This window comes from Rhinolophus sinicus, linkage group LG05 (genome assembly GCF_036562045.2).
Source record: "Rhinolophus sinicus isolate RSC01 linkage group LG05, ASM3656204v1, whole genome shotgun sequence".
Taxonomy (NCBI): Eukaryota; Metazoa; Chordata; class Mammalia; order Chiroptera; family Rhinolophidae; genus Rhinolophus; species Rhinolophus sinicus.
In genome coordinates this window covers 37,457,563-37,483,640 of record NC_133755.1, presented here as the reverse complement: position 1 = coordinate 37,483,640, position 26,078 = coordinate 37,457,563, and the positions used below count along the sequence as shown (strand labels likewise).

General features: G+C 34.6%; 2 protein-coding genes across 2 annotated transcripts in view; one reads left to right on the top strand and one right to left on the bottom strand.

The window, feature by feature from the left end:
- LOC109439164 (ankyrin repeat and SOCS box protein 3) overlaps positions 1 to 26,078 on the top strand; it is a 142,865-nt gene that overhangs the window by 20,888 nt on the left and 95,899 nt on the right. The gene's annotated exons all lie outside the window — the stretch shown is intronic.
- On the bottom strand, positions 4,293 to 26,064 carry ERLEC1 (endoplasmic reticulum lectin 1). Its single transcript, XM_019719459.2, has 14 exons — positions 25,715 to 26,064; positions 20,782 to 20,886; positions 19,605 to 19,685; positions 18,957 to 19,034; positions 18,747 to 18,810; positions 18,060 to 18,094; positions 15,790 to 16,013; positions 15,570 to 15,699; positions 13,632 to 13,793; positions 13,070 to 13,129; positions 9,693 to 9,817; positions 8,300 to 8,377; positions 7,867 to 7,942; positions 4,293 to 5,216 (listed from the first exon to the last, which is right to left on the bottom strand). The coding sequence occupies exons 1-14, from the start codon at positions 25,874 to 25,876 to the stop codon at positions 5,145 to 5,147; spliced, it is 1,452 nt and encodes a 483-aa protein (XP_019575018.2). The 5' UTR covers positions 25,877 to 26,064; the 3' UTR covers positions 4,293 to 5,144.

Sequence of the window (26,078 nt, the reverse complement as noted above, 5' to 3'; positions counted from 1 at the left end):
AGTATGTGGAAAAAATGAGGTTATATGTTACCAGGACGAAATCAACCATTTTCCTCATTTTACAGGGTATTTTACTGAGCCCCTCCACCCCTGCCCTTTGGTGTATTCTTTCAAGTGGGAGATAACAGTGTTTCATGGGCTGTAGATGTTCCTGGGGAACAGAAAGCACTATAGCATATGATTTACAAACATGGACTCTAGAATCTGAATTGATTTTAAATGCTGGCTCTGCCACCGAGAGTTTAGTTCAATTCTTTGAGTCTCATTTTCCTTATCTGTGAGTTAGAGATAGTAAACCTATCTCACAGGGTATGTTTAGCAAAGTGCGTAGCAATCAATAAATGTTCAGTAAGCGGCAGCTATCAAGAGCAGAGTCTGGGTTAGCTTGTCATGTGAAATTCAAGGAATAATGACTCACGATTGTTCACATCTGGCTTTTGGGGGTGAAACAATTTCTTGGAGGGGGTTGATGAAAGCTTTTTCAACAAATGATTTCTGTCAGCATGGTTTAAGAATATTAGTAACTATAATTAAGTATGAAAAACTAATCTAGAGGAAAAACAACTTCCAGTTTACTTGATCAATTATTTTCTAATCTATGGGATAATATTTGGAGCTCTGATACAATTCTTAAATGAGTACATTAGTTCTTACCACTACTAAGGATCACTGATGACTAATTTTATTGAGGACAAAGAAGCTGTTAGAACCAAAGAAAGTTCATTATTTTTAGCAATATTACTGAGTGAACATAGAGTATAGGAGATTTGACTTTCTGGGTGTTACACCATAAGTTTCTGGACTTTCAAGGAGGAAGTTTTAGTATTATATATTTACAAAATGAACATTATGTTTGTACTTCAGAAATATATGCAGGAAGATACACATTTTCCCTTACATTCAAGGCAATGCACAATTGAATCTATGAAAAGGTACTGGAAATCAATTTAATAGATTTGAAATATGTAATGTAATAACATGATTAGACGTGAGATGTTTAGCACTATTTTATAGTTTCACAAATGTTGATAGTTGAGATGGCTACCATTTCAGAAGTTCTGCTTGATTTACTTGCTTTTGGTGAAAACATTTTGTTTCAAATATAAAAAAATACTAAAATGCTTAACAATTTCCAAATAGGCATGGATGCAAAACATTACAAGCTCTATTTCATTTATTTGTAATTTTGCCTTTCTTTCCATTTTGTAAGTTTTTGAGACTGTCAGGCCTGCCATCAATTTCTCTAAGTATTCAAGAGTGGAATTCCAGTAATCTTCAAAATGTAGTTTGTTCTAACTTTCCATGAGGAAAACATGCTCATTCTTCCTAATCACTGTTACTTCAAATAGAGAAGCCTTATAGATACCAGGACCACCGGGAGAGGAGCCATGGCTGGTGAAAGTAACCTGTTAATCTCTAACCTTAACTCTGACTGGTTATTTACCTAATAATGTGTGGTCTTGATGCTAATATATAAAGTGACAGTTTCATTTTCTGGAAGGTGATGGAGCATTTAGTTAATCTACAGTACTGTCATATAGTACAAGTGAAGAATAACGATGATATCCCTATCAACACCTCTACACGTGTAATGCTCTTTCCCGCAGGTTGTTTTGTGTTTTATTACACAAAACCTGACTTACGAATGACTCTGTGCACCAGTATACATCCACCTATTCAATATTAGTGAAGCTTAATTCTTTCGCAGTTGAAAAATTAGAATTGCTATTATTTTCTTCCCATAATCAACTGGATCATGTTGCCTGCTTGTACGACCTACTTTGAGACTACTGGCATATGAAATAAAGCATGCCTTTATATAGGTAGTGGTCCATGGTTTCTCTACCACCCCTGCCAGACAACTGAAAACAAATGGAGAAATAGATTTTCTTTTAAGCCATGTCACCATGGCAAAATATTTTTAAAACTTTTACCTCAACAGTTCATTATAACATATACCATCCATATACCATGTTTCCCTGAAAATAAGACCTAGCCGGACAACCAGCGCTAATGCATCTTTTGGAGCAAAAAACTATAATGTGGTCTTATAGTAAAATAAGACCGGGTCTTATATAAGACTGTCTTATATTAATTTTTGCTCCAAAAGAGGCATTAGAGCTGATTGTCTGGCTAGGTCTTATTTTTGGGGAAACACAGTATATGAAAGTCCTATTTCTATGTTTAAAGGGAAATGCAAGCACTGGTAAATAAAATACTTGGAAGAGTTTAAAATTAGATTTTAGGACAGCTGATATTCTATTTTCATTTGAAACTGATTGTAAGTCCTATTTACTCAAAATTTAAATCTTGATTTTTATTTTCCTGTTTAGCTAAGGCCTTTTATGTTAGATCTTTGGTGCTACTGGGTCAGTGATTTGGCCTGAGCATGTATTAGGAAGTTTAAGCATTGTCAGAAATTAGGTCACACCTTTGTTTATCAGATTGATTGAAAAGAATGGTTCCCCAGGGACTGTAAACAAAGCTTGCTATTCAGGTTAGCTGAGATTTTTAAATTTTTTTTAAAGATTTTTATTGGGGAAGGGGAACAGGACTTTATTGGGGAACAGTGTGTACTTTCAGGCCTTTTTTTTCGAAGTCAAGTTGTTGTCCTTTCAATCTTAGTTGTGGAGGGTGTCATTCAGCTTCAAGTTGTTGTCCTCAGTCTTAGTTGTGGAGGGCGCAGCTCAGCTCCAGGTCTGGTTGCCGTTGCTAGTTGCAGGGGGTGCAGCCCACGAGTCGAACTGGCAACCTTGTGGTTGAGAGCTCACTGGCCCATGTGGGAATGGAACCGGCAGCCTTCGGAGGTAGGAGCACGGAGCTCCAACTGCCTGAGCCACCAGGCCAGCCCCAGCTGAGATAATTTGTGATCCTTTATTGCCTGAGTCCCTTTAATCAAGGAATTAAGGATATAAACTAGAGCTGGTCTATAGGCCCCATCTAGTGGTGTCTCGAAGAAAAGCAGGTACAACTTAAAAAAAAAGTCTCCGTGTCTTACAATCCTTCTGTATGGATGAGCTACTAGTTATTTCCCTGAAACCCTAATCAGAAGGATCAGTATGTGTGAAATTGTTAAAAGTGAAGTTCCTAAGTCACTAATTCTCAATCACTGGAGAATTTATTTAACATAAAGAGAGTCACTGAGGAAGCCTATTTAAAAATGCAGTCTTAGGCTCTGCCCTAGAGTCTGATTTAGTAGGTCTGGAGTAAAACCTACCTTAATAGAATCTCCACTTTGAAAAAGACTCCTCAAAGTGCATTAGGCATATTATATCTGAGCCCTTCCTCTGTCTATTAGGAATTCAGCCTACTTAGATAGCAGAGTGGCTGCATAATAGAGGTAGCAGCAAACACTTTTTAGAGATCCAATGAGACTTCACAGACTACTGATAGGGGACCCAAGATTTAGAAGGGATATGGAGATACCTGGCCTAGCCCTCCCAGCAAAGAAGTTGAAGTGAAGACAGAAGGCTGACTTATTTTTTTTTTAAATTTTATTTTGAAATAATTATGACTTGTAATTTTAAGAATCTTCTGTGGTAAACTATTCTAATATAGTTAGAAAATTTCCCCCTCTCATAAGAGAAAGAGTTTGGCCTTATCAGTCTCAAAGTATCTTCTAGCAGTAAACTTTCACAATTCTAACTCCCTTCCCCCCATACCTATAATCTAAATGTGAGGGTAATTCTATTTGTCTTAATTCACTGATATACTCGTAATAAATACGATTCTATAAGTTATTAAATAAGTCAATTTTAATGGCTTTGGTCCCTGATCAAAGGAGACAGAGACAAGATTAGGAAATAATTTAGACTTACTGGGAACCCGGTGTCAAGTACTGGGGCTAGGATTTTTTTTTTTTTTTTGGGGGGGGGGGCTAGGATTTTTATAGACAGTAAAATTAATGCACTGATACAACCACCTTATGAAGTAAGCACTCTCTCTACAAAAGAGGAAGTGAGGCTCAAAAAAATTAATTGATCGGTCCAGGATCACACAACTAGCAAGTTAAAGACAGTATTTGGGCCTAGGTTTGAATTCAAAGTGCACGCATGCTCTTTCTATATGTGCTGTTTCTTACTAAAATCTACAAATAGCCCTCCAATTGTCAATTGTATTAACCTTTTCTCAAACTAAAATATCTCTGTCCAGAACTACTGAAAAGGAGGGAAAGTATTTTATGGGCATTTTTCTGTCCTTATTTAGATATGTATGTCTATAATACAACAGGAAAAATTTGTGTGCCACAGGGTAATGGGAAAAATAGAGGAAGTAAATAATCTGCCACTGACTACATGACAACACTGATTGTGGACATTTTATTCACTTTAAAATAAATATTGTGCTGTAAAACTGTCCAGAACTAAAATCTGTAGTACACAGTAGGCAAGCACAAAGGATCGCCAGCACAGTATGTTGTTAGAGTAAATCATTCTAAGTTGAAAGAGAAGAATCACTGACTGTCTATACCAGGTACATACTTTGAGGGAAAACACACTCATAGCAAGGAGAAACAAACAGATAAAAGTTCTGAGAGAGAAACAACCTATTACAAATAAGAGTTTCTTGAGATTAACAGAAGTAAGGAAAATTTGTATGTGAGGCTCTACTGTGCGCCCAGTTTATAGTTTAATACCTGGTAGAGAGCAATTGCAAATAAAAAATGTGTTGAAAGGCTTTCAGGCACTAGAATACATATTTTACATGGTCTCCCATTTAAACAACCTCTTATCAATTTCTTTTTTCATTATCTTTTACTTCATTAGATAGTTATAGATACTATAATTTACATAATAAATCTATTATTTAAAAACTTTCAGTAGGTACAACAATTATGACATTTCATTAGGCTGGACTCTAAACTGCTTGGATGAGATTTATTTTGGAATCACATTATCCAAGCAAAGAAAAACAATCAGTTCATAAAACATAACAAAAATGAAAAAAGTGAGACAAATGCCTGCCTTAAAAGTTTATCAATAATCTCTTATATATACATACATATTCACAAAGTGGTTGAGAGTCCTTTTATGTGATCGTTTAGATGAGGTCCAATGGCTGAGAACTCTATAATGAGACACAGGATCAGACAGAATTCATCAAGACTTTCAACGATCTTTTCTTTCCCCAAACTTTATTATCCTTTAGTTGGGGAGAGAAAGAAGTCCATTTTCATCTGCTGTATCTAAGATTTTACAGATCACTGGAGATTCAACCTAAAGAACAACAATAAAAACATTAGAAAGTTGCTAAGCTGAATACTTTATTTAGTACTATTTGGCTGAATGAATACATGTATATTAATTTGTAAGATATATGAGCCCAATATTATTTCTACAAATTGAGCTTTTCGGAAAAAAAACCAAAAACAATTTTTAGTCAATGATACAAAACACCAGATAGGTAGAGAAGGTATTATTACCGCCAAGTAAAAGAGATGAGAGAGAAAAGGAATAAAGAACAAAAGGAATATATAGCTAGGTTTTATACATAAAAAAAAAAAAAAAAAGATTATGGCAAAGTAATCAGTGCACAATTCAACAAAAAGGCAAAGAAAAATGTAACCCAAAGATGGGCCAGGTGTTCAAATTATTAGATGTTAAGATAATTATAATAAACATGGTGGCGGAAATAATGGAAAAGATACACATGTATGAATAGATAGGGAATGTTAGTAGAGAAAAGGAAACTGTAAAAAACTAAATGGAAATGTCAGAAATGAATATATCAAAAATAAATTCATTCAAAGATCTGATGGGACACAGCAGAGGAAAGAATCAATGAACTTGAGGACAGTTCAACAGAAATGACCCACGTAGAAACAAAGAAGGAAAAAAACTGAGAATAAAAGTATCTGAGATTTGGGGAGAACTTCAAACTAACACATTTAATTGGAGTCCCAGAAATAGAAAAAGAGTGGGGCAGAAGAAATCTTTGAGGTGATAATGTCCAAAATTTTTCCAAAATTGACGAATTATATCGACCCACAAATCCAACGAGCTCAGTGAACTTCAACCAGGATAAATACAAAGAAAATCACTTGTAAGCATCATGTAATCAAAGGTAGACCCATACAGTTTCTAGAAGAAAATATAATATCTTTGTGACTTTGGAGTGGCAAAATTTCTTAGAACACAAATACATGGTGCTGGAAGGAGAACTGACCCTGGGTGGTGAACACATAATGTGAGGTATCAATGTATTACAGAATTGTAAACCTGAAATCTATGTAACTTGACTAACAATTGTCACTCAAATAAATGTTAATTAAAAAAAATTTTTTTTCTTAGAACAAAGAAAGCATTGGCAATAAAAGGAAAAATATTGAGAAAATGAACTTCATCAAATAAACTTTTCCTCATGAAAAGATTAATAAAATGAAGAGGCAAACCGCATATTGGGGAAAAAATATGCAGTATAAATACAAAGAACTCATATCAAGAATATATTTTAATTCTTTGGAATAAATAATAAGAGAAACAACAAAAATAAAAATAGGTAAAAGACCAACAAAGATTCTTTCCTTGGCCAAACCACAGTCAGGCTCCCCTGAGCCCACTTTTTGATGAGGCCTCTTTTGGTCCTTTGGCCCTATCTTGTGCCTGCTGAGTTCAGCTGTAGCAAAAAATCCTGATAATCAGTTAGGGAGTATCCCTCATGCTCAATATCTAATCACTCTCCAGATCTGATCAAATTCCTCATCTCTCACCTTTGATATCTGATCGTCCTGGCTTGCCTTCAGCAATAATCCTGTAAATCAGTTTAACAAGAATACCCTTGATGTCTCCTCTTAGTAATTTTTCATTCATTGGCCAACCTCTTCCTCCCCACTTCTGCTTGTTGGCTATACACCCCCAGCTGACTTTGCTGTATTTGGAGTTGAGCTGGATTTCTCTCCCCTACTGTGAATCTTGACATCTATTACACTAGTCCTGAATAAAGTCTTCCTTACTGTTTTAATAAGTCAGAATAATTTTTTCTTGGCTAGACACTTCACAAAATAGGATATAAGAATGAATAATCACATGAAAAGGTGCTCAAAACCATTTTTCATGTGGCAAACAAAACCACTAAAATGGCTAAAATACAAAGACTGACAATACCAAATGTTGGTGAGGATGTGAAACAACTGATCTCTCATATATGCTGACAGAAGTGTAAAATAGTACAACTACTTGGAGAACAGTTTGGTAAAAGTGAAACATACCTAATCTATGATTCAGCAATTCCATTCCTAGGTACTTACCCAAAAGAAATGAAAACTTATGACCACAAAAACACATGTAAAGAGAAATGTTCATAGCAAAATGAGAAAGAACCCAAATGCCCATCTATAGAAGACGGATAAGCAAATGTGGTATATTTATACAAAAGAATACTTATTCAGTATAAAAAGAGAATGAAGTACTGATCAAAGCAATAACATGACTGGCTCTGAGAGACATGCTGAGTTAGAGGCCAGGCATAAAAAATTATATGCTATATAATTCCATTCCTATCAAATAAAAAAAGAGGCAAAACTCATCTATGGTGTCAGAAATAAGAAAAGATATCTTTGGGAATTGAGGAGTATTGACAGGAAAAGGGTATAAGAAAATTTTCTGCAGTGATATATACCTTGTTTTAGGTGAGAGTTACATGGGTACATAAAATTGTCAAAACCCGTCAAATTCAATACTTAAGATCTTTGCATTTAATTTTACATACACTAGACTTCAATTAAAAAGGTATCTATCAGGTTTTATAGAAGTAGTACTATGGGGACTATATTAAATTTTGGAGACTACTGAAGGGCTTTCTAGATTTAATGCTAAAAATTAAAACATGGTCCCAAACTGAATTCCTGAGTATTATTTTTCTACTTACCCCAAGGATATACTGACAGGAATGAGGCTCTAGCATATATACAGTAACAGCATGAGGAGACTCTGATTCTTTGCACCTAAAACAGATAACACTTTAAATTGCTGCCCAAACCATAAAAACTTATTTTTAATTGTTTTCTTCTTAAGCTATAAAAATTCCATATAAGTAGTCCTGTATAATATAATAAATTGAATTCCATTATTTATGATAATTTAATAATTATAACTTATAAATAACTTATATTATTGAAATTAATTTTAATATCTTAGAGTAAAAGAATAATCTTATGACAACACATACATTAATTCATAAATAATTATGGATAAATACAATTATTCACAATTACATTTTATATTTATAAACACTTTTGCCCACAGGAAACAGATTAAAGAGAAAGAGAAGGTATAAAGCATGATGTGATGGTCCAACTTACTTTAGTTTTACAGTCACCTGTCTTGGTTTGTCAGTTATATCACAAATATCTCCATTCCCATAAAAATGTGACACCATCCTGAATGAGAAAAACACACAAGCTTTATTAAACCAAAATTCACTAATTCAGACTAATTGTGATGGGTAGGGTGAAAAGATGGTTAGAGGATCAGTTTTACATTAGTTAAAAAAATCTGACTATAAAATATTCTTTAAAAATACATATTTTTAGGGCTATGTCACAAAGGTCTTTCAGATTCTATAAAGTTAACCATTTCTCCAGGCCTGTATATTGTTTGCTTTGTGGAACACTTCCCTTCTTCCCATCCTCCATCCCATTCCATCCACTAAAATACTGTAGTGCCGGGGTACAAAAGTAAAGCCTTAGCCAAAGCTACAAATTCCAAGTGAGCATGGTCCAAACAAATGCTTTAATTCTGCTAGCCTTACACTCCTGTGCTTCAGTATTTGTTGCATGAGCTATTTTCACATGAAACATATACAAACATAAGAAAAATATTTCTGTTTAGTGTATTCTAATTATTCTAATACTTAAATGCCTATCTCTTAATTTTGCTGACTTTGATTTTGGTCAGCCCAAGAAATCAGCACATTCTGAAAACAGTCTCTCAATAACATCTGTACTAGGAAGGACAAAAATAGCACCCAAAAAGGTAGAAAAATGAGTAATTTAAAATTCACTGGGCAACAGACTACTAGAAAAGCTAAAGTTTAGTTATTCTTGGGAAATAAGAGATTGATTTACTTTAGCTATAACAAGGTATACCTATACACGGAAAACTCAAAAGAGATGAGGTAGGTTTTTAAAAAGCCACTGTTAACTATTTTCCACCATTACCTCACAAAGGTTAAATAACAAAGCAAAATGTTAGAGTATATTTAAATAGCACTAAATTTAAAGAGCTGAAGATGACACATAAAAGAGAGCAATACTTTACAACAGCCTGAGACCTACTACCTCTCATTACTTACCACCACCAGTTAAAGGTGGCAGCCAGCCAAGTTGACTGCATGCTGTATTGCCATGCTGAAGGCAGTGTGCTTTACTTGAATCACCTCATTTAAATGTCACCACAATCCTACTAGGCAAATACTGCTAGATAAGAAAAGCCAGGCTTAAGAAGGTTATGTAAATTGCCCAAGGTGGTAAGTGAAAAGCCAGCATTTGAATCCAGGGCAGTGGACTGCAGTGGCTGTGCTCTTAACTATTACACTATATTGTATCACCATGAAAAGAAAACTAAGCTAAGGGATATCCCTGAAGAAAACTGACCAGGGATTTTACGTAAGTGTTTACAATTTATGTTTTTCAATATTCTGAGTTTTAAACATTCTACTAATCAGATCCAAAGGCAAGTGAAGTTAATCTTTACCTAACTGTCTGGGTACCATCGTCTTGAAGGTGATAGGCTCTAGCAGTATTCTTCTTGGCCCATTCAATATGCTCTTCTTGGTTCCAAGTTCCCACAACCACAGAAGTTTTCCCACTATCCTTGTCCTAATATATAGAAAAATACTTGTGATAATGCATACTTGACATCGCCAAGTCGACTTTTATGCTGATGGCCTATAAGCTTTAGTCCTTATCTTCATCTGCACAGGGGATATCTCTGTTTACAGGTAATATTTTAGACAAACTCAACAAGTAGAAATGTGAGCTCATTATCTTCTTTTTCCCTGTTTCTCTGAAAAACGAAAGAACTTTCTAGTCAGACTAACTCCAGATGTAGTTATTTTTGACTATTCTATTCTCTTCTTCTCCTACATATCTGTCAGTCCTGTCAGTTTTTTTTCCTGGATATGTTCTCTGCTTCAGACTCTTCCTCTACATTTCCGCTGCCAACATCTCATCCCCAACCTAGATGATACACCCCATACTACTGCGATTCTTAATTAAATCTTTGGCTTCTATCTCTTACCCTGCAGCCACACTGAGCCTATTTCTTCTCTTTGAAATGCAAACCTTCGAATTATACTCCTCTTCACACTACTCATTTGACACTCATTTCTGCATCAACAGTGTTCAGAAACTCCCTTCCCCATTCTGCTTTTATTATTTTTTTTAAACACTGACTATATGCTGTCTTATATGTAGACTTCATTCTCTCTCCTTCCTTTCCCTTCCTCTCATCCCCTTCCTTCCTGTCTTCCTTTCCTTCAGCATATTTTGTGCCAAGCACTGTGCTGGGCACTAATGCACATTTGATTAGTAGAATTAAAAACCCTTACAGTGGCTAATGAACTGGGCATGGCCACTGCCCTAGTGAAGCTTATTGCCTAGTGGAAGAGAGCCATTAAACATTATTTTAGCAACTAGTCTGTAAATTCCTAGACAGACATGGATTAAGAAGTTGGATATGGAGCAAGACTGCCGGAGTTTGAATTCTAGTTTCACTATTTACTTCCTATATGGTCTTAGGCAAGTTACTAAATCTTTGCTTTTGTTTTCCTCATTTTGGAATAACAATACTCACCTCTAAGGGCTGTTATGAGCATTAAATGAGTTAATATGTGTGAAATACTTAGAACAGTGCTTGGTATACAGTGAGCACTATATTTGTTAGCAACTGTTATATTTATATCTCCAAAAGCTCCTAGCAGAATCCCTCAAAAAGTTCTAGATTATATGACCCTGGCCAAAATAAGGTTGATAAAAACCTGGTGCTGGCCAAGTATATGGGAAAACAGCCACTGTTAATGGGAATGTAAACTGGTCTCATCCTTTGGAAGGCAATTGTTCAGTAGGCATATACCTTGATCTAGCAAGTACATTGCTAGAAATGTGCCCTATGAATATACTGGCAAAGTTCACTAACAGAACTATTTAAAATGCTCACTAAAATGCCATCACCGCAAAACTGGAAAGAACTTTAAGGTCTATCAGTGGAGGTCTGGCTAAGTACATTGTGGGTATAGATATAACCCTCTCTACCTGCTGAAAAGAATGAGACCAGCTGTTGCTGACAAGAAAGATCTCTAAGCTACTAAATGAAAAGAACAAGTGCAGAGCAGTGCACCAGTCTCTTCTGCACAAATAAAAAGGTTACACCATTTACATATATGCATCTTTTTTTTTTCTTGTGCAGGGTTAACTGAGAAGAAGTTAACAGCAGTTACTTTTGGGAAATGGAACAATGGTGGAGGAGAATTTTACTTTCATTCTGAATTTCTGGCATATATTCCTTTAATTAAAAAAAGCCACTAGGTATTATCTGGGCTGTAGTTAGAGAATACTGTACTTTATCATTTTTCTGTATTAATAGATGTTATTAAAAATAAATAAAACATCTACAAAGCAGCAAAAATAAATGGAAAGAATAGTGAAATTGAACTCAATTTTAAGTGAAGAAAAAAATGTCCCAGTTTATAGATGCCTCATAAATTTGGAATGATTTAAATGTGGAAGATGAGTTGATGAACTTTCCTGGTATGATCTTGGAATTTCAGGTTGGCTCAACACATCTCAAGAGGACAAATACAGTACTTTCTAATTATTAGTTATTATTTCTCTTTAGAAATAAAAAGAATCTTTTAAAGTAGCCAGGTCAACATTTATTATTTGTCTTCAATGTCTAGTAGTTTACCTTACCAAATAAAGTGCAACTATGACAAAATTATTGGGGGTTGAATTTCAGAATTTAAGCAGCTTGGCTCAAGTGTGGGAGAATATGCTATCTCATTTATGAAATTATAAATAAAATGAAGAATAAAAGGTCAATGTGTTAAGATTACACAATCTTAAAACTTATTTTAAACTTAAGATGATATAGTACTTTCTTTTGGCTGAGAAACTTGCTGCATTTACCCTATTTTACTAACTCCAGCAATCATGTATTATTACCATTCACTTTCTTACTTTAAAGATGACTTACAGCTGAATAATACAATTTTTTAGAAATAAAAAAAGAATGAAATCTTGCCATTTGTGATAACATGGATGGACCTAAAGGATATTACGCTAAGTGAAATAAGTCAGAGAAAGACAAGTACCTCATGATCTGACTTACATGTGGAATCTAAAAAAATAAAATAAACGAACAAACAAAACAAAACAGAAACACCCATAGATATAGAGAACAAGCTGATGGTTGCCAAAGGAGGGGAGGGGATAGAAATACAAAACAAAACAAACACTGATTTCCTCTTTATTTATAGAAACTAGTATTAGAACAACCCCAGCTAAAGGACAAACACTCAGTTTAGGAGTTCTCCCAATGGTGTTAAAGGTGGAGACCACAAGAGTGAGCTGTTAATTTGGCAGATCAGCTTAATGAATTTTTGAATGTGGAAAGGCAGATCTGGTGCTTAGTTTAGGGTCCCAAGTGCAGAGCTTATCAGAGAATAAATTAGTATGATTTTGGATGTTAGCAACCAGCAGCTCGTGAGGAGAGGAAAGGTGGCAGGGATGCTTAAAGGTAAAGCTGGATTGGAACAAAAAAAGATAAAGATGAATTACAACAATGACTAATTTCTTGGTCAAAGCTAAAGAGGTTAGTCACACTAGCTTATTATTCCTCCAGGCTCATAGTAATACAAGAATCTGAGCAGTTAATAAACAATGTTATTTTAAGATGACTGACTTAGCACCAAGTTTTCCATTTTGCAGAATTTAGACAGTTTAATGAGTATTTCCATATTAAAATCATTTCATAACTAAAAGTAACACCAACCCCCCCCCCCCTTTTTCCACAAAAGATTTTTAAAACTTTAGTCCATCTAGTGGTAGAATGATATAAATGCTGTTCTATACCTCATGGTATTGATGTACGTGTTTGCCATAGCAGAATTCGTACTTCCACCAACCAACACCCTATTGGAAAGAAAATGGATCCAGTTACGTACAGAGAAAGGGGGAATGGGGCCTGTCTCAATATTGCCACATGACAGCCATAGAAATACATATAATTTTAAAAACCTGTAATAGCAATAATATGGTTGAAAATTTAAAATTACTGAGAAATAAAAAATAAAAAAGGACAAATACCAAGAATAACTGCTATACAGCCTTGATAACTCAAGTTTTAAATGTGATTGCTACATAACCAAAATGTAGGCTACACAGTCACTGATGCCCAGCCCAGCAATCAACCAGAATCACATCTGTCAAATAAACGCTAAGTTTTAGCTTGTGAGTAAAGAGAACATAATGGCTATAGATTAAATTATAGTGAGATGCAGAGAGAAAATGTGCATTGGAAGGCTTCCAGAATCCTGCCATTTCTTGATAGATCAAAACCTTTTGCAGTGCGGCTAATGCCTCTTGACTAACACACTATGAAAGCTGTAAGATAAACCAAAGGTTCACTTCTCACCCCGTGAAAGCAGTAAGAACCACTGAGGAACTCTTTTATGAGTTGGTCATCTGTCAACTTGGATATGTGGGTTGTTCCAACAGTGAGCACCGGCTGAGAACCAACAGCAATGGGTTTGTGGATTGCTGGAAATCTCTCTTCTTTAGTTGATTGCAAATCTTCCTAAAATTAAATATATATATGTTGAAGGGTTTCTTTGCCACACTAATTTTTTCAGTTATGACTTAAATTACTAGTTTTAAACTGCAGAAAATTTGGAAAATAAAAGTTGTCCACTCATTTTTAATCTGTTTTTAAAAAATGAATTTTGCAACACTTCATAGTATAGAGAAAGCTCTAGAAGAATATTAGTTCCACCTACCAGTCAGGGGTATGGTGGCCATTCTAAACATACAGGGATAATTTCTATTTCATAAATTTTGTCTCACTAGTCTTATTAAGTACTTTGCTACTTGTCAGATTTTGTGTCTTACCCTTAGTTTTAAAGCAGAAGCAGCAGAAGTTCATCAGGTGCAGGGGAGGAAGGAGAGAAGGCAATAGAAGAAGAGGGAAACAGTATATCCAAAGGTAAGGAGGCTGGAAGGAATGTGGTACTTTTAGGAAACTCTAAGTTGTCGAAAATAGCTGGGATAAAGGGGATGGTGATGTGAGATGAGGCTGAAGCCAGGTCACAAAAGGGCTTGTATCCCCCTTTGATAAAATCATTGTACGATCATCTATTTTATCCTGAGGTATAGATCATGTTTACCACCAAAAGGCTAAATACATACTCAGATGTTCATTTCAGAAACAGCATTTCATCAGCTGTGTGGGAATACATGAGGAGACTAGTTTCTGTTCCTAGGCGATGATGAGGTCCTGAATTAATGACAGGACAGATTTGAAAGCATTTAGAAGATAACAGTGATAAGTCTTAGTTAATGAATAAAGTTAGAGATGAATTAAGAGATAGGTAAAAAAAATGACTTTAGTTTGTGACTTGACAATTGGGTAGGGGGTACAGGGCTTTAAAAACAATAGAGAAGAAAACGGTCAGTGTGAAAGAGAAGATAGCGTATCAAAGAGGAGAAGCAGCATAGAGAAGTGGTTAAGAGGACAGGCTCTAGAAACAGACTGCTTTGATTCTAATCTGTAATCCATCCCTTGTTACTTTCCTCCCTTGAAGCTCAATTCCCTAAACTGTTAAGAGGATAATAACAGTGAATCTTGTAGGTTGTTGTGAGGATTAGGTAATAGCTGTTAAGACTCAATACATATTAATTATTGTGACTGTGGTTTGAGTTCAGGAAAAAGGTCAGCATTGAAGATGTATATTTGGAACTCATGGGCATATAAGTGAAAGTTGAAAGAATGGGCATAAGTGAGCTTATGTAAGGAGACTGTATAATAAAAGAGAAGGCAAGTATGGATAGAACTGTGGGAACTTCAACATTTTAAGGGACAGGAAGTAGAGGAAAAACTAGTACGCAGAAAAAAGAGAACCAGAGAAGACTAGAGAGAATGACCTGAAGTAAAGGGAGGAGAAAAAGTTCAAGCTTCACATATTCAGTGTTTTATGGTACTAAGAAGTAGTAATGCATATGTCTAGCAAATTGGAACCAAAAGATTGCTGAGATGGGTTGTAGTCTATTTTTTCAACGGGCTTGCTTAGCTGGGAAGTCCAGTCAACTAGTTAAAAATTAAACTTAACTAGGATGAACAGGATGTCAAACTTTAAAATATTACAAAATCATAAGTATCAGAGAATGTTAAAGTAGTTTCTGAGACATACTAGAATAAGGAAAATAATAAAATCAATAAAAAGAACTGGAATTGAAAAGTTTGAGTCAGGAAAATAAATTACTACTACTATACTATAGAAATCATTGAAATGTTGATATATACTCTAAAATCTGGAAAAGGGAACAATGAGAAAATATTGTTAGATAATTTTCATACCTCTTTATTTCTCCTAAAAGGCACCCTCAGAATTTCTTCCTGCTGTTCCAACTGTCTCAGGGTGAGGGGTTTAAATGGTGATCCTGGCAGTGACTGGCAAAAGATGTCATTCACAGGAGAGGCTCTGAATCTGTTCAGTAAGAACAAAGCATTAAAGCTAAGCATATAGCACTTTATGGCACGTGCACTTCATGTTTAAAACATTAAATCCACATCCTACCTATATTTAGGATGATTGCACAAGAGTGGTGTCAAAATGACAACTTCATATTCACAAGTTGTAACTTCAGCTACTGAAAGAATTTCATGCTTAGATTCAGGATGGCATATGTACATCACAGTACTGGATCTGGGCCGGTTCTGTTTCAAACTACAAGGTGTACCATTTCCCATTCCCACAGGATAGTAGGGTGTCATCTGACCTTCGATATTTTTAGTAGGAATCTTAAAAAAAGAGTATAAGACAGACTTTTCATTAGAAATGGGGGTAGAAGTAAGGATGGAAGAAGTTCTTATTCTGAAAGGAAGAAAACTGTATTTTGTTTATAAACCAACATTTACAAAGGTAACATTTCTATATTTTCTCCCTCTAATATTCTTTTGATTCTCCCTTTAATTTTCTTTTGATTCATAAATTCTTATATGAGCAAATACGTATTTTGAGAGCTAGTTTAATATAGCAAAAAAGAAATTTTTATTTAGTGCTAAAATAAAGATGTTAAGTAAATGTGCATTTATATAAAGGATATAATATAATTATATCATAATTAATATGAATTATTTTTAATAGTTCTAAAAAAAGAGACTAAGATAAAATACAGGAACTTATAGTGGGCTGGTCAGAGCTTTCTAAACTCTCAGTGAATGGCTGTGGTAGAGTTTAGATTCTAGAGGTTTGAAGTTTGATTTGTCAAAATGTGGGCTATATAATAAAACACTATCTTCTAAACAGGGATCTAAATATTGTACAGGTTCATCATTCTGCTCCTCTTCTTCCCTATTAATAATATTAACAGACATATTTTTCAGCATATAAACTCCTATATAAATCTGTACAAAGCCAGCAAAAGACAAATGGAGAAATTTTAATGGAATGGGGGAATAAAGATCACCTCAGAAAATGAGGATTATTAAGGAGTTAGCTCCCATACTTTTAGCTACATAAACACAAGCAAAATCTCATATGAGGGGTTTAAAAAGATCTCATTACTAAAATCTTCAAGCAAGTTCTTCGGAGGCAGGGAGCTCATCTTGTATCACTTTGGTAACCTGTCAGTGCCATGTCCAAAATAGGCAATAAATAAGTGTTTCTAGGGAAAAACATTTTGAGATTTCTTATATGCTATAAGAAATTCATGCTACTATCTGGAATGAAAAGTCCTGGGTTCAAATCTAAGCTTTGAATTTACCAGCTTTGTAACTTTGACCAAATTTCAGTTTTTGTCATTTGTAAAAGACTAATAATATGTAGTCTAAGGTTGTGGGGAAAATTAAGTGTTACCTTTTGTTACATGCCTGGCACAATACTTGGCTTACAAATCGGGGCTCAGTAAATGTTAATTTCTTCCTTTACTCTTTTCTTCCTCTTTGTCATTTTACACTTTGAATTCCATCTTGCTATCCTCCAGAGCCACATTAAATATTTTATCTCAAAGGTGCCTGTAAAATTAAAATCTTTCAAAATAGCAACCCTATGTGTGTCTCTGCTTAGCTTATCAATTCTCCCCAAAACCCCCTTTCAAGTTATAGGCATCCCTTTGAAGTAATTTTAAGGCCTTTTGCCATTTCACTTTACTTCTAATAAAAGTAGCATTCTGATATGAAACCATTTAGAGTAATATCCTCTATCAATATGTTATTTCACTGTGAAAATTCTTAAGATTCAGAAAGCATTCCATGAACTACAGGGGCATTTAAAAATTGTGGTTAGGCAACCTATGGAATCATTCTTTTTAAACAATCCTATTCAGTCATCATTATGCATTCACATTCAGTAAACATTTATGAAGTGCCTGTGTTATGCCTGGCACTTTGCACTGCGGGGTAAAGAGATAAAAAACGGTCCCTGCTTGCAAAGACGATGCTTGTAGTCTGGCAGCTTGTTATTTACGTGTATAGTTTATCTGTTTTACCCATCAGAGAGAGGGACCAAACAACAGAAAAAATGCAAAAGCTCTTACTGTAATTGTCTCCACTGTTAAATAGAGGGAACCACTGCTAAGAACAGAGATGATATAATGCTATTACAGAAACTTTTCTAGACATGTCTGTGGTAAATGTGTTTATTTTTTATATGATCTTAAAAATAAACAAACGTATCCTACTGTAACTTTTCTCAGGAAAACCTAACATATTGCAAATTTTCTTTGACCCAATGTTTTACAGTATTTGATAGGTAAAGAACATATGGCTATATTCTGTCAATTAAGTTGTATAAATTCATGCCTCACTAATAGATATTAAGAGTGAAAATCAACATTTGTCACTTGCCTCTTTTGATTTTTCCTTTTCTTCTGTTTCTTGTTCTGTGAAATAATATAGAGTAAGGTAAGTGTAACGAATGACCACTGACATACAAAATACAAATGATTAAGTTTTCAATCAACTTTGTAATCTTAAACTTCTTTCTAAATAAGACCCAAAATATACATATGCTTTTTATCTTACTACTCTTAGCTAGTTTCCTTGAAACAGTTTTGTTTGAAAGGACAGTCATATTTAAACTTTACCTAGCAAATACTCTATTTGACACATAAAAACCGGCCACAATAGTATTATTTTGAAGTTTTTTAATCACAGTGAAGAGTTTAATCTTAATTTAGTTGACCAATTTGAATAATAGATTAATAAAATATTTCACAATTTGAGGGATACATCTACATGTCTATTTCCATATATAAGAACTTTGCTTAAACCAAGCAAGACTAACACTATATAAACATGACACTAACATGTATATTTTATCAGATTTTTAAAAAATTAATAGGTAGAAAAAAAGCATGTTTGTTAAAGCAGAAAATAACAAAAAGATCTCTTTGAAAAAGCTTTCTAAGGAATTATTCAGAAATTTTAGTGTTTATTTAAAATTCAGTCTCCAATAAGATCTTTAAATTCCAATTTGAACATTTACTTTAAATCAAATTCCAGTATTACTATCAAATCACTATAGAAACATACCTTTTTCAGACAGAAGGTTCTTAACCAACATATTCCCAAGGTAGTACTCATGAATATTTACTTTCTACATTTAAAAATAAAATAAAAATATAGTTAAATATTTTTCAAATACATTTTTCAAGAATACAAATTTAAAACCATCAATCTCATTACTACTAAAGTTCTCATTGTATAACATTCCATACTTCATATTTTGAAGAAAAAACATACTTGACCACTTTCTTTCTCTTCATGGTACTGTCGAATGTGTTTTCCGTGACATACTTCATAAGTCCAATAAGACTCAATCTAAGAAAGATGGATGTATTTAATATACAAAAGCCACATAATCAGTTGAATTACTTTTTGGTATTTTAAGTAGTTGGATAATTTCCACCAAGAATTAGAGTAAGCTACCATTAAATGAAACTTACTATTATGTCTCAGAAATTTATTAAATTTCTGAAGCCTATTCATTGTTTTCGGTAATTAGCTGTATTTGAACATTCTGTGAAGGAAATAAGTCTAGAATACACCTGGGGTCTGTAATAACTACCTGGCTTAGGGATCATTTTATATATAGCTTAAATAATAATAATTACCATTTTTGATTAAAATTGTATATAAGGAAAATTGCTTTCGATCTGAAAAACATTCAAAGCAGTTTGGTAAGTGGTTATTACTTGATACTGGTATTGGGTGTTTGCTGCATATAGTATACAGGAATTTAAACGAACAAAATAGTACTAATAGCTTAGATTTACAAGTAAAAATTTGATACATCATAAGAAAGTAAAAAGAAATGTAGAATTATTTTCAAGAGTCTATTGGCTGCTGGAAATTTATTTTCTAGTTACCAAGTGAACATAAAATACATACTCTGTAGGAACAACTGCTTTGTTTAAATAGTGGCTCCAATAGCTCTCTTGGATTAGGGCCTTTATAATCCTTTTCTTCTTCCTATGAAAGAACTAGAGTTTAATACTTACAATTATTCTAGAACTTCACCCAAATCTGCTGTTTGAGTATTAATTCATGGTCACATCACAAATGCTTGGAAATAAAAGAGGGAAAAAAGTCAAAACCTTTAATAATATCCTATGGTACACCACTTCTTTCAAAAGAACTGAAGGATAAAATACGGAGCCATAGAATAATCTTCCATTCTTTCTTAAGAAAAGTTTTCTGAGTATCAGTTTTCTGAACAATTCTTATAAACCTATTTCAGAATTTTTAAATGCTTGCATCCAAACATTTTAGCTATGAAAGCCTGAGAATAGTGGAATGTTGTAGACTATATTGGAAAATTTTAAGGACTTAGTTTTTTTATGTATTTTTAGAATTTCAGACTTGAATGCCATATGTGTATAATTTTGTGTATTGTCTTAAAGAGGTTTAAAACAAAATGAAACAGATATCTGTCTTCACAGAGTTCAAATCTGAACAAAACCTAAGAAAACATCCACTGAGTTTAATATTTCCACTTTATATATCATGAAAATATTATGTAATTAGCTCATTAATTTATTAAGTGGAGGAACTGAATTTCAAATTTGTTCCAGGTTCCGTAGCTAACTATAGCCTATACCTCAGCCTCCTGGCTCCTAGGCTGGTGTCCTTTGCATTTTACCATGCTGCCTCTCCTTTTTCATCTTGAAAGAAGTCATTGCCTTAAAGGATGGATAAGAGGCAGTTAGGGCATTTTAGGAGGAAGAAACCGGCATGAACTAAGGTAGTGAGGAAGCATAAGGTACCTATAGATTTATTTGTTAGCAATTCTTTACAAAAAATGTCACATATATCATTTAACAACTATACATTATTTCCAAATCTTTATATAAAAGAAAGCAAGCATGGAATTAGATTTTCATTCAAAATATTAAAAATTGGTTGCTTATTTTTCCAAGTTGAACTGTAAAATAAAAAAATTTAGGATAAAGAAGTGATTACTATTTTTATGGTATACAGGATTATTGAGAAACCTGTCAATTTTAAAGTATGTGGTTGCAATCTTTGGTGATAGGGATTATCTATCGGTATATTTATAAAAACATACCTCATCCCCACCTGTCACAAGGGGAAGAATGCACTTATATTTTTCTTTATGTGTAGTTGTCATGATGACATAATTATCTTCTTTATACAAAACTCCAGCTGTAGGCTAGAAATGGAATAAAAAATATACATTACTTTCTCTGGTTAAATTGTATTACACTGCATAATTCACAATCCTAGGTCACTAATCCATCATTTCAACAGAGGATTTTTAAATCTCGTATTTCCAAAGGAAAAGGAAAAAGATTCTACATATTTTTTTAACGACAAAATGAAGATGACAAACTTTATACTGGTGTTACAGTACAACAGAAGAAAAATGAACAAAGTTTGTAGTATAAAGAAAAACGTAGTAATGCAACAGATTGAAGTTAAAATATGGATTAAAAAACATTGAGGCAATAAATGTTCATGGACATACCATCACTGAATACTTATCATTCCTAACAATTACCACTATATGAAAGAATCCACAGCAATTTACAAAAGTACTCTCAATTCTGTTGGATGGGACATTTGAACAAAATACAGTATTTTTCATATTTGGATAATGTATGGAAAAATTACTTTTAAAAGAAAAATCACTATGGATCCTCTGTGCTGACTTATTTTAGCATGTATCATGGGTCCGCAAACCTTTTCTGTAAAGGGCCAGATAGTAAATATTTTAGGCTTTGTTGGCCATATGGTCTCTGTTGCAACTACTCAACTATGCCATATATGCATAGGCAATATGTAAAGGAATAGGAATAATGGTATTCTGAAAAAATTTTACTTACAAAAACAGGTGGTGGGCTAGCCCAAAGGTATAGTTTGCTGACTCCTGGTGTATATCAGCAAAACTATCCTTAAAGCTTTCTACAGTATGAAACCAAACAAATTCACAAATCGAATATGAATGTAATTAAAATGAACATTTTAATATAACTGATATTTAATTAAAAAGACAGCTCTGTGACAGCAAATGTATCACTAACTACTAAGGCAGAGGTTTTACAGTATACGCGTTCTGTGATAATTCAATTCTCTCTTCTCTTCTTACAGTACTATGAAACCACTATACTATTTGGCTATCCCTGGCAAGGAAAGTACTACTCTTATTAAGTAACTCTGTTCTAGTCTCAATTTAACAAAACAACTCCTAACCATAATAAAACCAGTACTACTTGACACCAATGTCATTTTAAACACAAACGCAAATTAGGGCAGTTTTCCCAAGACAGTAAAACAAAACAAATAATTGCAGTAAATACTAGCTGTATTAACTAACAACAGTACTATTTTAAACAACAGTACCATTTTAAACGACAGTGCCATTTTAGTCCTTTAAATTTATTAACTCATTAATTCTCAAAACAAGCATTCTATCCATCTTACAATGAAGGAAATTGAAGTCCAGAGCTTAAATAATTTGTCCAAGCTAATACAGCTACTAAGTAGCATAGCCCAGAGACCAAACTAAGTAGACTGGTTCCATATTGTGTGCTCTGAACCGTTTTAACATAGCTGAATCAGTTTTTGTTAACTTTTGCTTTTTTTAAATTTTTTTTTTAAGATTACAGACTCGTGGATTATGGTCAAGGATCCCTGTTTAAAAGACCATTAAAAGTGAAGAGGGGAATCAAAAAGATTTGAAAGTGAGAGTTGCAGAATCAAAATTATGATAAAGGAATTCTTAGAAACATTTATTTGGTTGAGCCAAAAAGTTCCTGAAACATTTATGCCTTTCAGTGTTTTTCAGATATATTCAGACTATATGATAGTGAGTTGTGCCAAGCATGACTCACATTCACTTAGTAGTGAAGGGTCTGAAGTCTTGTAAAATATTGCTGTATTGTAGTGAGGGCAGATCCTAGCACTTTAATGTATTCCCCTCTATTTGTGAGATACCTGCAACTCTCAAGTTCAGAGTTGAATCCTACAGCAGTATCAACTTGTTTACTAAAATGTTCACCACAATGCTAACAATGGGAAAAAGAACTGTTTGGAACCACCATACAGAAAAGGAAGACAATTTTTTTTTGTAATAAAAACTACTCTTGGGTTTATGTCTATATGATAAAGAAACTCATTCTTTGTCTATTGTTTGTAAGGTCTAGGTAACTGGTAACAGGAAATAGAAACCATCACTATTCTTGTGTGAAGATGCAAAGATTTCTTTGACTAGTGTAAGAAGGGTTGCTTTTCTTGTCAATAAAACAGACCAGGGAGGAATTTTTCTATCTGAAAACTTTCTGCTGCAATAGGGAGTCACTTATTGAGATCACAAAGTAAAATTTCCTACTTTTTTGTAATAGAAATTACTAGGAAAAAGTAACGTTTTTAATCTTTTGTGATTTTCTAAGTTAAAATTTATTTTGCTCTAGGTACTTACTACTGAAATGCTTCCTTCTGATTTTGTGAAACAGGTTCTTACTTAAGGGGTAATATTAGTGATTTGATAAAAATCAGATTTTAATATAATGGTACTAAACAAAGGGGGTATGTGGTACTTTAAGGTTAAGGAACTTTAAAAATATCTTGGCAGGGGATAAATTTCTAATGTTTGCCATGAGTCTGGAGGAATTAAGATAAAGGATGAGAGACGAAACTATCCTGGGAGAGGCTATAAAATAAACTCAGCGGCACAAGTTGTCAACATATACAACATGCTTGAAACCATGGAGTTAGTCACCATTCTTACCAACCATAGTGTTTGGGGAAAGTTTTTGAGTGGGAATACACTTCTATTAATAACAGAAGTAGAGAAAATTAGACTTACGTTGTGGGTTTACTTTGGTGAAATCCATAAACTCTGTAATGAATAACTGAACACTTCAATGACAAAGATATTTCAGAAGGAAAATATGTACATAAAAACAAAATTGAATGCTAAAAATCAGTAAAAAATATCATAATCATTAATTAAACATTTAAAAATGCACAAATTTTTGGTGCTTAATAGTTTTTCTAAGTAAATTTGAAAGCAAAATTGTAATGATTATGTAGTTTTAACATATCTTAATGGGAAGGTGATTTAAAGCACAAAGAATTTTAAAGCTAAAAAAAATTCAGATCTAATCCAGACCCTTCCAATTTTACATGGTAGACAGATAAAGACCCCCATCCTAGTTAAAACAGCTGCTTAGTTATATACAAATGTCCAAACAACTGGCGCATAAAAAAAATGACAGTGCCAGCTGAGGAGGTCTGTAGCTTCAATTACATAAAGTATGGAAGGGAAGCCTTAAGATTATAAAAATATTTTTTTTAAAATTCAAAAGACTAATGATAATGACTCTGGGGGCTTACTTTTGCGTTAGGGCCACAGACCTTCTTTCAACTCATAGAAAAATGCCTCTCGATTTTTCTCAAAATAACTCAAACTTAAAAAAAAGAAAAAATTCTCCCCAAATCTTCCAATATGCTCATTTTAGATTATGTTGTATTGCCAAAGAAAAGTAATTAAAAACAAAATTTTAAGATAAATTTAACAGGGGTGTGAAAGATTGGTATATAATAACCTCTTTTTAGCCAGCAAACACCAGGGCCAGAAAGAAAACTGAACAATTTGGTAGTAACCTCTAAAAAGGCTAGTTTCAGTCATCCATTTATAGGTCAGTAAGTTTACAGGGCCACATATCAAAATGCTTTTTTAAAAATTAAAAATGAAAACACAGGCGCAAGAGTAAAAAATTTTAATGACCACATTCTTTAAACATCTGCCATGTTCATGCCAAGTGTGCTCTTTGGAAACAACAACAGAGGTTGGCTTAAAGTATTCTCACCCCAAGCTTTCTAAAGTGATATCTAACAACTTTTATGTAAATATTTCAACATATTATCAGTATTTCATGGCATTAACCCAAAGATAAACTGGTTTCCCAGAGAAATATTTGCATACTTAGATAAATTTGAACTACCAGAATGGGAGAACTGAAAACAGAAGGGTGGAGAAACAAACCAGGTGTGACATATTAACAATAACGTTTGCAAATAGAAAGCTGTTGTGGTAATGATGACATCCTTTATCTTGGTAAATCCTGTTTTGACACGATGGTATCACTTATGTTTCAATGAAACAGTGATAGAACAATATACTAAAATAATCTCCCAAGTGGAATGACTATAGGCAATTGGAGTAAGAATTTTTTAAAAAGTTTTGCCTTTCCCAGTATTTCAATTTGAAATAAATGATTTAATATACGGTATCATAAGAGCAAATTTTTATTGGCCTTCAGTGCATAGGAGGACTTCAGCAGTAGACTCCTCAAAGAGAAAAACTGCAAATTTTCGTTACTGCGAAGTTATAAATGTTCTTTACTGTACGAAAACTGACCATAAAATCTCATGATCCGGGGCTTAAATAATAGTCGTCAGACCTCAAAACGGTAAAGGATATTCTGCATAGAGCGTCGTTAACATCTCACAGGCAAAACAGCCCTCTCAAAAACAACTATGAAGGGACAAGAGCTGTGCGTGTAAGAGAGAAAGAACGAATATGAGAGATGAAGCTCATATGTGCAATCCATGGAGTGTGTGGGCAGGGAGGTGTGTAACACTGAAGGAGAGAAGGCTGCTGGTGGAGGAAGAGCTGCAGCTGACTTTCCAAAGAGGAGACTAATCTGTACGCCTGACGTGGTTCTAAGAAAGCTTCTTCCGCAGGGTGGGAGTGTTGGTAACCAAGGTCTAGTGAGACAGATTTAAAAAGGGGAGAGCAGGTGACCACTGGATCCCCAGTGCTTAGCAGGGAAGGCACATCCACTTAATGTGTTCGATAAACACTTGCTGTGTGAATGAATGAACGCGGGGTAAATGACGTTTCGGACTGGGGAAGGAGACATGCGCCGGTAGAGGTGGTTCGAGGGGAAAAAGCGTAGAACACCGAGGGAAGAGGCCGAACCCTTAGTGCCGGGAAGAAGAGAGATGGCTACGGGCTTCGCGAGGGCACTGACCAGAGAGAACTCGGTGCCGGGCCAGTTGACTCGGAAAGGGATGTCATCGCTGAGTTGGGGGAGCGCTCGGCCGACGCCGGACGCCTCTAGGAGGCCGCAGAGGACCAATAACACCGGTCCGCCTGGGACCAGACTTCGCGCGCCGCCGCCTCCTTCCTCCATCCTCCGCCGCCGATTTCTCCAGCCGCCGACACAACCTCCTCTGCCCACAGAGGAGAGGAGGGGGAGGAGGAGGAGGAGGCGGCGGGACTACTAAAGCCCAGGCAGTCCGGGACCCAACCGCCGCCACGTCTCCTTCCGGAGAGCCCGGCAACGCCGCCCCTGCCGGCTAGGGCCGCCCGCCACCGTTTCCGGGGCAGGTAGC

Coding starts and splice junctions, on each gene's coding strand:
- ERLEC1 (XM_019719459.2), bottom strand. CDS start 25,876: ATGGAGGAAGGAGGCGGCGGCGCGCGAAGTCTGGTCCCAGGCGGACCG. Junction 15,700..15,789: donor TGCAATCATCCTAAATATAG/GTAGGATGTGGA, acceptor CTTACTGAACAG/ATTCAGAGCCTCTCCTGTGA. Junction 13,794..15,569: donor CTTTTAGGAGAAATAAAGAG/GTATGAAAATTA, acceptor ATTTAATTTTAG/GAAGATTTGCAATCAACTAA.